The 12491-nt window shown below is 49.1% G+C and overlaps 3 protein-coding genes across 3 annotated transcripts; 1 reads left to right on the top strand and 2 right to left on the bottom strand.

Annotated features, from left to right (window-relative positions):
- Positions 1–1297: 1297 nt before the first annotated feature.
- On the bottom strand, positions 1298–3525 carry LOC34619005 (fibrous sheath CABYR-binding protein). Its single transcript, XM_026334146.1, has 4 exons — positions 3504–3525; positions 2960–3301; positions 2026–2724; positions 1298–1845 (listed from the first exon to the last, which is right to left on the bottom strand). The coding sequence occupies exons 2-4, from the start codon at positions 3228–3230 to the stop codon at positions 1298–1300; spliced, it is 1518 nt and encodes a 505-aa protein (XP_026189931.1). The 5' UTR covers positions 3231–3301; positions 3504–3525.
- A 3807-nt stretch (positions 3526–7332) lies between these two features.
- On the top strand, positions 7333–10335 carry LOC34619004 (ribosomal RNA small subunit methyltransferase NEP1). Its single transcript, XM_026334158.1, has 9 exons — positions 7333–7418; positions 7596–7692; positions 8015–8077; positions 8474–8579; positions 8996–9054; positions 9193–9244; positions 9437–9547; positions 9914–9975; positions 10282–10335. The coding sequence occupies exons 1-9, from the start codon at positions 7333–7335 to the stop codon at positions 10333–10335; spliced, it is 690 nt and encodes a 229-aa protein (XP_026189943.1).
- Positions 10336–11203: 868 nt separating this feature from the next.
- Positions 11204–11881, bottom strand: LOC34619003 (caldesmon). Its single transcript, XM_022732314.1, has one exon. The coding sequence runs from the start codon at positions 11879–11881 to the stop codon at positions 11204–11206; it is 678 nt and encodes a 225-aa protein (XP_022588416.1).
- Positions 11882–12491: the final 610 nt, after the last annotated feature.

Raw genomic sequence — 12491 nt, 5'->3', positions numbered from 1 at the left:
CATGGAATTTTGATCTTCAGGCAGGAAGTAGAGCACATGATTTCGAGTTACATGGACGCCAAACAACTGACTTCTCGTCTTAGATGTGCTTCAGGCTTTGCAATTTATCTTGGGATATAGGCTGCCTTTGTTCCACCCAGAGACACCTCTGCTAAAGCTCCAAGCCGCCTCAAGATCACTGTCTATTTTGTTTCAAAACTCATACACTAGACAGCAGGACATTGTATCTCAACTTGCTCGCTTTGTTCTGTAATGAGAACAGACAAATTCTCAGCATGGTTCCTCGGGCTTGCTTGGGCAGAGGTGAACTGGATGAACAAGTGTAAGCAAACATTGGAATGGGTAGCTTCGCTGTACCCTGCCGACGCATATAAGTGTGTAGTGCTTGCAGAGTTTATATAAATCCATAATGCCAGCACAAATAACTCAGTATCCCGTGGCAGTGGCAATAAGTCCTGCAACCCAAACCTTCCAGATGCAGGGCATTTAAATGTCTAGCTGTGTTGCTTTGATTCGTGCCCTGTTCCCAGTGGAACCCATCAACAATCAAGAGACGCACCCTAGGAGTTAAAGAAAATGAATATTCTATTAAATGCCTCAAGGACATTATCTAAGGACATTTTCTTTTAATGCATAAAATTGTTTCGCCATTATTGTTCTTTTAGCCTCGTTTATGGACCCGATATGCAAACTTGCTTCATACGATTCTCGAACATTATGAAGCTGCCTTTTTGGCAAAGATACATTAAGAATCAATGCACGAATGAACGGTGGTCCTATATAGCGCCTATTCTAAAGACAAGGAGCAAGAATCACATTGCGCGGCGCCAGTTGATTCCATCTACTTACTCTGGTAACTCTTTTTTACAAAAACTGTAACGAAAAGCTCCTCCTTTCCTACCCTCGTTGTCTGTAAGACGTGGCTGAAGCTTGCCTAATTGCCTGTGGACACCGGAGTAGCCTGCTCTCCTGCCGTCCACATACACCTGTGTGAATCTATTGAATGAGTCGACACAATATAGTCCAATGGAAAGTACGAATGTTATGTGGCGTCGCATGAGATGGTTTTAGCATGTGCTTCAAGTCATAAGTTCGGCATCTGATTTAGCCGCAAATCACACTCTGTAAAGGGGAATAGCAAAACAATCTTTTCCCAATCATAGACGTGGGAAAACGTATGCGTGCACCTTTATCGTATATTTAGTTATATGCAGCGGCTCATTACGAATCTACGGCGTAGTGGCGAGGACCAGGTAAACGAATCCCTTATTTACTCTGCCTCGGAATGATCTTCTTGTTAACTGGATTTCCCGCTAGTTGCCTGACTTCTACTTTGTTCGGAGTCTAAACCTGCAGTTGAGAGCAGCCGGTGGCTATACAGTCCGTGTTTAGGGGGTTCATGCCTGACTTCTACATAGGCTTTATATTTGTCTGATCCCTTTCGCACAAGAGGCTCCTTTTTAACCTCTTCAGGTTTGTCTTTAGCCGACGTTAATGTAATTCTCGACGGAAGTGTTGGCCTTGGTGGTTCTGGACCCGGTGAGTCCACACGGGATACGGGTTCGGCAGGGCCACTCGGAGCACCTGAGGGTGTATCCCCTGGCTTGACACTTACTTTCCCACTGGGAGGGGTGTCTTGCTTATCAGGCTTGGGGACGCCTTCCGCTACCCAGGATCCCATATGGCCAGTACTCTTGGTGTCGTCCTCATCGCTCTCTCGAGGACTGGAGGGGCCTTGATCAGACCTGCGTGGTGTAACTGGTGATGCTACAGGACCTTGAGCTTCCTCAACTTGAGGCTCAGCAGCTTTATCTGAGGGAGGCGTTGGTTCCTTAATCTGCTCCTCTGAATCACAGGACAGGTGACAAGCTGGCAGAAACGGACATAGCTATCCGAACTCTCGGAGAAAGCTGTATGAATGCAAGAAGCTCACAGGACAGAAAAGCAAAAGGGCCAGGAGTCCGTCGTTATATTTCTAGGAGGTTTCAAGCCGCTAATTAAAACAAACTATCTGCAACACCTAACCTGGGTGAGACGCAGAAGGTCCTGGATGCTGTTGAACCTCCGGCTCTTCCGACGTTCCCTGTTCTGCTCCTGGCTGGGGTTCTTGCACTGCCGGCTTCCCTTCTTTGCTTTCTTCCGAAGGAACCGTAAAGATAGCCAACAGCACTTCATCTATGAAAGCGGGTTCCGTGAAGAAGGGCCAGAAAGGTTGAAAGTCTGGCCTTGGGATTCCTCCACAATTTTTCTGCAGTCGTTGCTTGTCTGTTGCTTTGAGTCGCTTGCTGTTTGAAATATTCGATAAGGTGTCTTCAACGAGCAGGTGGGGCTCTAGGACCTTTTCCAGGCTCATGTTGCCCCAGCTCATGGCCATTGCGGCTTTAACAAGCCCCATGTCAATTGGCCTCCCTTGTCCCTGTTCCTGCGTTTCACTTTGTTGCAGCTGTTCTGGTGCGCTTCCCTCGATGGCACAATCTAGCTGTGCCTTAAAAAACGTTTCCGCCATGCCGATGCTGAGGGCAGCCCACGAATAAACGATGGCTTTGATAGGAGTCGGTTGGTCGTAGCACTGCGCCAACATAAATTGCGCAGTTCTTGTTGAATGAGAAATATCACCCGGATGAGAGGCATCGATCAAATTGTTGAATGCGTTTCCAGGAGAAGTCGGATGTTCGCTGAAATCGCTGAAGACGCGTTGGGACAGTGTCTTCTGGACAACAAGAGCTGAACGATCAGAAGAACATGAAGTTAAAATGGAAGAATGGAAATAATATCAAGAAGAAAATTTTATAATCGTGCATACGGAAGGCTACGAGATGATCATGCCAAAGTGCTTTACAGAAGTTGCACCCCTGATTAGCGATAAGTAGTGTTGCCTTGATTTTCATGTAGAACTTATTCCTGAGCTTTTTAGAAAAACCACTCTTTTTTCGTGGAGCTGTATACTGTTTGATCTTACTAGCTTCCAAGCACCATTTGACGCATTGCTTCAAGTTCTTGTCTTTGGCGATGTCTGCGTCTTCTTCGAGAAGGAGATTGAAACGAGCAACCATCCATGCGGAAGTGTCCTCTGACATTCCTGCATGCGGGTCTTTTTCCATGTGAAAATCGAGGAATGCCTTTCGCACGCTGCGGTAAGTGTCTAGAACAGCGGCAGCCTGAGTGCAGGCCGACATGATCTGTTGGCGTCCAGTTTCTGCATTGGGACTCCGTCGTTCAAACAAAATCATCAACTGTTTAAGCACATGCTGCCGATAAGTCTCGGTTGTCACACTTGGGAAGAATCTAGGTTGAGAACATCCTGAGAACAGCCATCAAAATACATATATATATACACACACACGTGCTGGACAAACGGGAAAAAGTCACTATTCAAACAAATTTGGCAAAAGAGAGAACATTTTTATGATTTGGCTCTTTTCCAGAAGACGCAAGTAACACGTATACGCACTAATATGCGATCGGCGCTGTGCAAGTCTTTAAAGAATTCTCAGTGTTCTCACCACCAAATTTTATAAAAAGTGGCCGTGCCCTTGCATCTTGTAGCGCTGCAGCACAAATCAAGAAACGCTCCAAAGCTGATCCGTACTGGTCGATCTTACCCACGTTTAGTGTAGCCTGGGGCTCTTGCCATTATGGTGAAAGGTTCATACACCGCCCTAGGACAACAGCAGCCCTTAGACAAGGTATTACAGATGCCCTTTGCACTTACCAATGCAGCTGCTCGCAAAAAGCAGCAAGCTAAAGGCGATGCACAGTCTCCTCATTATCTGCCTCTGGAAGGCGAAGTTTGCTTGCCGCAGTGATGGGACTGATGGAACTAATGAACTTGTAGTAAAGTGCAAGCGAAAGGCCCTCCAGCACTGTTGCACACTCTGAGGAAGCACGATACATAGCCATATGAAGGGGTCACTATGTGACGGAAATATTCTGCTTCTTCACCAGCATGACAGTCCCTGTGCTATTTTGCGACAGCGGTAGGTCCGTTGGTCCAGCCTTTTGAGCTGCTTAATTTCAGAGGATAGTCAGTCAGGACGGCAAACCATCACGCGCAGCTCATGTATTTGGTTTGCTTTGCAGACTTTTCCGTCGGCTTGAGTGGTGCGTAGAGCTGTTGTATGTGTTACAGCTAGACCCCATGGTTAGTTTTGCTGTTCTAAGAGGATTATCTTAAGAATGAAGAGGACATCTTCCTCACCTGAGGGAGCTCCTGTGGATCATTTGGAACAGATTCAATGAGCAAATGCACCACTTATTTTTGTAGACTCGAACATTTTCGAGCACTAGTAAGGTGGGCCCGCCACTGCAACCGACAGAGTGACTTTTACTCCGATATTTTCGTACAAGGCCAAGCGAGAAGAAATGCGCAATGTTTCGCTTGTCAACTCAAAAAATAAATATTTTCAGAAGATAACAAAGGAATCAGTGTTCTCGTACACAGGGAACAACGAAGCGCCATAACCGGGGGATCCCCCTCTGCCGTCAGGGCCTCAAAGAATGCCCGTCCCGCTCCAGACACTCACCCGCTACGATTGCATTTTAGGTAAAGAACTAGTTGCAACGGAAGATTCAAGCCAGATGTTTAAAGGCAAATGGTTTAGTTATGGGGTCATTGACGCCTAAGGTTGTTCCATAACTACGGGGGTTCTACAAGATGTACACTCTGCGTCAGCGATCTCTTGAGAACCAGCTGGTCACATGGCCGATTCTTAGCGCGTCTATCCGTTAGCCTTGATCTTTGCTAGTCTAAGATATTTAAAAGATCGATTTCTAGGGAAGTTATCATTTCCTAGTTCTCTGATGAGCTCTGGCACGATTCCGTGGCAGCCCTACAGTTCTCATGGTTACGCCGCATCCCCAGCATCCTGATTCTTAGTTCTTGTCCATAACTAGTTTTACATATTAGGTCTATTTATGACAGTAAAAGCTCTTCAGCCATGTCATACCTTAGTGGTAGCTTAGGGATTTTTGCGAGAAGAAGGAAGGGTAGATCCACCTCTGAATAAATTTCGTAGCCCGTCTTGAAACATTCCTGTATTACATATTTCATGTATTTCATCTTTAATAAAATTAAATTAAAGCGAAGCAATTTTTTAAATCACCGGTAACCGTAAACAATAGAGAAACACAGGCTTCCTGCAAAGCTGACTTTACAGCTTTTAGAGATAAATGTGACGCTTGCATTCCCGCAAACAGATGCCCATCAACAAAACGTACATGAACAAGAAAGATGTTGCTCATTTCCACTATTTACGTATATCTCTCGCCTTGGCGAACTCGTGCAGAAGTCCACCCAGAGAGCAAAAATTTTGATGTACTTTACCTACAGTTCCTCTTGAAAAAGCTTGCTGTGGACGCGTGCGTGTGTGTATTCGAGGAACTGCTAGCACTAGTGTCTTCTCTGTATTCAATATCCTGAGTGGCAGCCTCTATATATGCAAGACTATGAAAAGCACCAAGAACATCTGAATGAAATTCTACGGTGCCCGAAATGTTCATGGTCTTCGCCACTTCGTGGTGCGAGTGTACAACTCAATACTGCGCGCAGTCTTTACATGTGCATGCGTGGCTCGGTGTCTCACCTTAAAAGGAACGGCAACCGTTACATTTCGCATACAGATTTTTACGGTAACACTTTAAGCATCAAACCCGGCACAAATAATTATTAAGCATCATTCCCAAAAGCTGTCCGCTCCATCCCTGCTCTTAGCCATTAAGCTAGCTGCATGAAGGCAGAAAGCTAGCTAGGATGTGCTTTTCTGCACTACCTCTACACTCCGAGAGTTCGTTGCTAGTTGCATGGGGGCATTTGTGGACAGGCGCACAACATTGATCCTTCCAACATTGAGTCAACACAACTCTGCAGTGAACAACATATGCAAATAGCCACAAGTTTGCCGACATTACAAATTCCTAATCAAATACAACTGCTTTGGTAGAAAGCGTCGAAGCGTGCTGCCTACCATGCTACATAGAAGAGCTCGCTTATCTACGGTGGTCTTGAAAAGGTATTGCAGTGGTGCAGTGACCATGATGTCGGGTATCCGTTTCTCCAGAAAATCCGTTGGTTTTTGCCTCCACTTTCTCTTGAGAACTTGGATTTATATTTCAGCGATGCTGGTCTTTACCACTATAGAGCAGGATGTGCTTTACTGAGAGTCGCCAGTGTTGAATTAATCGGTCACGTTATTTTGTTCTCCATTAGATTGCATGCTCACTTCTTTATTTTCGGGTTATATCGCCTTGGTTCTCAGTGTCGGTTTTGCTGTTGCAGCTATTCAGAGGGTCTTTGAACGTTCTCCTAGCTGCATTATTACGGTTCATCCAGTCCACGGACCATGAAAACAACAGAACTAAGCCTGGTGAAAATGTTCTTTCGGACATTGTCAACAATAATATATCCTCCAGAGAGCCGGGGCCCTTCGAACATTCTACCCCAACCAGAACGGTACAATAAGGCATTTGGCCGTCTTACGAGGGCTCAATTTGACAGCGAAAGTGTATAACCGGTGCACAAAAGGCAAAAGGCTTCTTATTTCATCAGGATTTGATAGCGTAAAACCTCTTTCCTGGGCAAGGGTAATGAACTCCATGCAAGCATACGCATCCGACAGCACAAACAGATCCTTTGATCTACGAGATCCCTTTACATTGTCGCTTCACTTTCAGAAGCTGCACCCTCATCGTAATATTTTGATCAGCAGGCCCCACCCTGTGCTTGTTGTATGGATGCAAAATCACTCGTGTGCTTTGGGAGTAGCCACTATCTCAGTTCGGCGTGTATGAGGCCACTATTTCAAACATATTATTTCCGTAAAACAGAAAACACAAAAATATAGGACCAATAGTCCAGGAAGGCTCCCCTTTTAACCCCAGAGAGCAAATCATTCGCGCTAGCAGTATCGAGTCACGGACATACAGGTGCCTTGTTTTGTCTCATCATCTTCCCTTTGGATCCCTTTTTCTACAATATCAGCATTAGCTTCCTCCAGCTGTATCTTTACTGTAGTTGAAAGCCTCCGGAGGGCTCGTTTCGTTTGCAAGCTGGGTGGGCAGGCAAGGGCTCCACTGAGGGTCCTGGGCTGTGGGCCCCCAAGGGCCCCTGTACCCTGCTTTCACCGCCTAGGTTCTTCCCACTGATAACTTTGCTTCTGAGGGATGTAAAGGACTTATTCAAGTGCTTAATAGTTTCTGTTGCCACAGTGAGGAGCGGCGTGTCTTCTGGAGGTCGTCAGCACCCGGAGGAGTGCGGGCTCCCCTTGCGTTCGTGCCGCCCTCATTGTGGGCGACGGCTTCTGAGTCCACAGCAGCAGACGCAAAGACAGTTGTAAGATGATTGAAGAGGAGGCGCCGAGGGCAGAAGTGAAGAGGGCAGATCGGCTGCAGGGGCAGAAAGTTGTTGTGGTGCTTGAGGATGCGTAAGTTGAGGCACTTTTCACGGAGCAACTCTGCATTCCATTTGTCCTGACACACCCTGGCTGGCGCATTGACTGATGTGTTTCCCTCGACGGTCAAGTGTGAAAGCTCACCAATGAGCAGAGTGAGTGCCCTTATCGTCAAGCGGTTGCTTCCATGCGAATGATTGCGGACTGCAGCGTGCTGGAACTGGCAAAGGGCAGGGAGGGATCACTCCAGCTGCTGGAAGGGCTGCAACACCGCAGGCTGCTACAGCATGAGGAGAGAGACACCACAGTGAGTGACCTGAAAGCATGGCCTTCCTATTGGCACAGGCATCTTGAACAGATGCATCGCAAGGCTCCAGAGCGGAGTGCGTCTGATGCCTCAACCGGCAATGCGCGCCAGAATCTAAAGATCTCATGCAGCCTCTTTGTTTCTAGCATTATCTGCTCCTGGCTCCCCATGTTCGTTATAACTTTGCCTACGAATATTCGCCTTCCGAGGACCTGGCTGCCAGCCGCGATCCGTGGGGATGTCGTGGAGCTTCGCAGTGTCTCTACATAGCGACTTGTTTGATGCGCCTGTGGTATTTGCACCTGCTGATGGGATCCTTCAGGATGTGCGACCTGATATAGCGCATCAGTGCCTAATGGCCCTTCAGGAATCGCCACTTAACAGAGTGGGAGAGCACGTGTTTTCACCAATTCCATGTGTTTGCCGTCCTCTGCCCTCCCTTTCCACTTCCTCGAAAGCTGTTGTACTGCTCATCTCCACCGATTTGGCAGTAGTGTGCGCGTTGCTCGGTGTTCCGGAGCCTCCTCCTCAACTTTGTCTCCCTCTTTGCTGGCGACTTTTTTCATGGGCGTGATATGGGGCCCCTCGCTGGGATCCCGGGAACATCTTTGCTGCTGTCTGGTCGTTGGAGCCTCTCCTTCTTCTCCCCTCAGCAAGGGCCAGACAGCCGTGGATGGATGGTGCCTTCGTTTAGCGGCTGCTCTTGGCAGGCGCCTGCCGCTTGCCGAGGCGAGAGGCACAGACGCGACGGTTCAGGTGGCTTTTCTGCTGGCTCCCTCAGGCAGGACGGCTGTGTGTCTTCGTTCGAACTAGGGATCGCCAGCTCATCGAAGTGCACCCGCAGCTGAGGGTGCCTCCGACGTACGAGGAGTTCCGCAAGCTCATGGGTAGGGCAGGCATTGGCCTTAAGAGTAGGCGCCTCCTCGCTATAGCGGTGAAGGTGTCGAAGAGTCTTCGCACGATTGCGAATCTGCGGGGGGGGGGGGGAAGGGTGGAGGCGTTGAGGCGTCCTTTGCTTTCGCTTGTTTTTAAGGGACCGGCTACTGGTCCGCACATGCATACGCGTGCAATACAAGCAGCTTTGAAGGGACCCTCTTCACAGAGGGGGCGTGGGTATTCTTGCCTGTCATTCTTGACAGAAGGGAAGCCCTTTTGAAGACGCGCCCTAAGATCGTTCGCGTGCGATGTATGTATGCGTGTATTCATCTATGTGTGTGTATGTATATATCTATGAATATGTGCCTGTATGTATGTATGTATGTGTGTGTGCTGTTGTTGGCTTGCTTGTGGAAACACTGTGCAGTGAATTTGCTGCATACGCGGCGTATTCGGGCCGTGGAAAAGAATGTTACGCTTCTGCAAGTAAGAGGAGACCCTTCTTGCTGAAAATCCCTGGTTTGCTAGACCCCCTTTTAAATGCCTTGGGGCGTAGCATACAGTCGGCTGCTAATACACATCCTAGGGGATACTGCAGGAAGTCGGTGTTTTGTGCTTTTGCAGATTATCAAGAATGATCCGAATCTTTTCCTGCCCGTCAGCTGCCGAAAGATTGGTGCGCTTGGACTTTTGAGTTTGCCTCTTTGCACTTCTCTGTGTCCTTTCCAGTGAAGCGCCTTATCTTTCCTTGGTGCTAGCAGTGCGTCCTGCGGTTCGAACACCAGCAAGGCTTTGAGTGCCACTTTGGCAACGAAAATGCCCGCTCAGAGACGTCTTTCTGGCTTTCGTTGTGGGCCTGTTTTCTTAGCCTTTTCAGCGAAAGGCCACCCTGTGGACCTCGAGGCGTTCGTGCAGCAATTTAAAGAAACAAAGCACCCCGTTGTCTTCCTTGTAGGGGCGGTGGCGCACACTAATCCAAGTGAGCTCTTAACACGCTGTTGCGCCTCGCGGCTCCTGTCTTCGAGTTTGATGTATGCACCGGGGTCCTTCGTTGCCTCGTAAGAGATTCGTCGTGGACGCCTCCAAAACAGCTAAGGCGCAATCAGGGCGATGACCCTTTTGGCTTTTTTTTGAAGAAGCGGCAGTTCCCATCTGCCACATCTAAGCTGCTGTTGCGGACATCATTCATAAATTTTTCATGTTTTCGCCCTTTTTGCTCCTTGCAGACAGCTGGATGCTCTCGGTGGTGTTCCATGCCATGCTTTTTCCTCTTGTGCGTACACCTGCACGATTTGCTCTTTGCATGTCTCTCTGCTGCATCTTGCGTCGTGCTGGTGCTTTTCAGCTGCAAACAGTGAACTAGCCGAAGAGTGCGTCTCCATTGCCCCTTGCGGTCTCAGCGCTGGGGTAAGCGAAACAATTTCGGAGGAGAAGGGCAAGGCTTTGTCGTGTTTTTCCTTTTGCATCTTTGTGCTCAGCGTCCACTTTGGGGTATGGGGTCTGAAAGTGCTTTTGTTTGTGTGCATACGCGAATCTTGCGGTCCTTCTCCGCACGGCAATTTGACAGTCCTCCTAATGAGGACTCTCCACGGATCATGCAAGACGTGCCTTCTTTGGGCTGTACCTACAGCCGGCACAAGGCGCGCACACTCGCACACAGGTATTCAACGTGTGCGCGATGTGCTGGTGCCACGCACTCTGCGTTGCCTGCAGGTCTGCTGCAGCAGCATTTGCGCGGAATTCGAGAATCTCTGGGACATTCACTAGATTGAGCAATAGAGACGCCGCTCAGAGTATGCTTTTCGTCTTTTTTCATCTTACATTTCGCCATCTTTCGTTTTATCATGTCCTCAACGGCTTCATGATGCTCATTTAGAACAGTGGACCACACAGGCCTTTTGGCGTGTCCTTGTCAGTACGCCCCTGATTTTTGGTTATTGTATTGACTACCTAAATATCCCCATCTTTTTGAAATCACTCTGAGGTCTAGACTGACCCTGAGCCATCAGTGCAACTAAATTGTCTATACTTCCCAACATCCGGGGTTGGACAACATTCCCGCGAGTGTCAAACAATATGAAGAGCGATCGCATAAGCTGTTGGATAAGTTAGCTTCAGCGTTTGCCTAGCATATCTGCATCGATACAAAGGCTGTGTGTGCCCCAGTCGGTGTATTTTAGTGTTAGGGCACGCCGCCTATCCCCTCTTGCATTCACACGGTGTAAATGCATGGTGTGGTGCTCAGCTTGCGCCGCACTTAACCCTAAACGCCCTAAAGCATGAACCCTTCATCGCATGGCCCGTAGTTCACTAAAAATCTTTTCCCCGAGAGGCGGACAATTGGAAAATGTTAAACATAACTGCAGTGAATGCCAACAAGCTCGGGCGGAGCTCAATGTACTTCGCATGTAAGATATAGACGACCGCCGCACCTGCATGCATCACTCCACAGTTCCTCGCTTGCGCTGTACATACAGGTCTGGCTCTAACTAAGGGCCTCCAAAAGAACTGACTAGTCATCCGGCAATCAAATACGTTTGCTAGCCATCCAACCAGTTCCCCATAATCTTGGGAGCCACCATGGGTGGGTTCCCTGTTGCCGCTGTGTGCGGTCTTAATTCATGATTCCGCTTTCTCAATTCAAGAGAGGCGCATCGGATAGATCAATGCTCTGACAGATTGGGCAGTTGTTTTCGTCGTGCCCATCACCGATGTCGCAACCGCACCGCTTGCTGAGGTACTTGCTCGTTTCGTCCACAGCGGTCATGTCGCAAGGTGTGACAGTGCGCGCTTTTCTTCCCCCGTGAGCGGCTCCGTACTGCGGCTCTTCAGCCATTTTATGCATTGGGCGAGCCGTCTCCATTGTGGCTTCGCTCGCTACATCCTCTGCAACCACTTCCTTTCCCCCAAATTCAAGCTCGGGATGCCCCTCTTGGGGTTGCTTCTCAAGGCCTTCTGCTTCGGACTCCTTTTGTTCTGCAGCCTGCATTTGTTGCTGAGCTCTCAGCTCCTCCTCCGCGGCTCTTCGCTCCTCTTCTTCCCTCTGTCGCCTGGCTTCCTCCTCTTGGCGAGCCTGCTCTGCGGCCAGCGCGGCTGCGGCTGCTTCCGCTTCAGCTCTCTCCCTCTCCTCGCGAGCTCTGGCCGCAGCTGCTTCTGCTGCCGCGGCTTCTGCCCGCGCCCTCTCATCTGCCTCCCTCGCTGCCGCCTCAGCAGCAGCCTTTTCTTCGGCTTCCCGGCGAGCCCTCTCCTCCAACTCCTTGGGGTCCGCCCGCTTGGGCTGTTTGGCCTTGTTCTTTGTGCAGGCACCACCCATTGTTGAACAGAAAGGAGATGAATATGGCGTGACCACAGGTAGAGGGGGTTTCACACGTGTAAGCGAGATGGCGCGTCGCAAGCAACAGTTTGGCGCTATTGCTGTACAGCAGTACACACACTGCGCCCGTGCTGTACTGAGAGAGAAGAAGCAGCAAATAACAGTACGAAATGTGAAAATGCGGTCTGTGATCTGTAGTATTGTCAGACTGCGGATGGAGCAGAGGCTAAGGCTGTCGATTCTGTAGGCAGCGCAGCCAGTTCTTGGTGGACCGCTGCCTGTCGAGCTCGACCGAAACCGCAACCCAGGGTTGCTGCTATTCAAGAATCCTGGAGTAAACAGCTGTTCCTTGCGTGTTAAACCATATCAAGTGGTAAGGATGAGTAAATAAAAGATAAATAGAACAGAAACAACCCTTTGGAAGCTCTAACTGACCACTAAAGAGCCACCTTGGACAGCAGCACCGCCGACAGCCGTCGGTGGTGCTGCGCGGGAGCAGCGAGCCATCGCTAGTGACAGTTTGATACGGGAAAGGGCGCACAGTGTAGTTCATTTGCAGATATGTGATAGCGTCAAGCATTTTGTGGGAATGGTAGGCATTTTGCGCAAT

Source organism: Cyclospora cayetanensis, unplaced genomic scaffold (genome assembly GCF_002999335.1).
Source record: "Cyclospora cayetanensis isolate NF1_C8 unplaced genomic scaffold, CcayRef3 CcayRef3_contig_37, whole genome shotgun sequence".
NCBI classification, from domain to species: Eukaryota; Apicomplexa; class Conoidasida; order Eucoccidiorida; family Eimeriidae; genus Cyclospora; species Cyclospora cayetanensis.
Note: the sequence above shows the minus strand (reverse complement) of the source record. Positions and strands in the feature narration are given on the sequence as shown.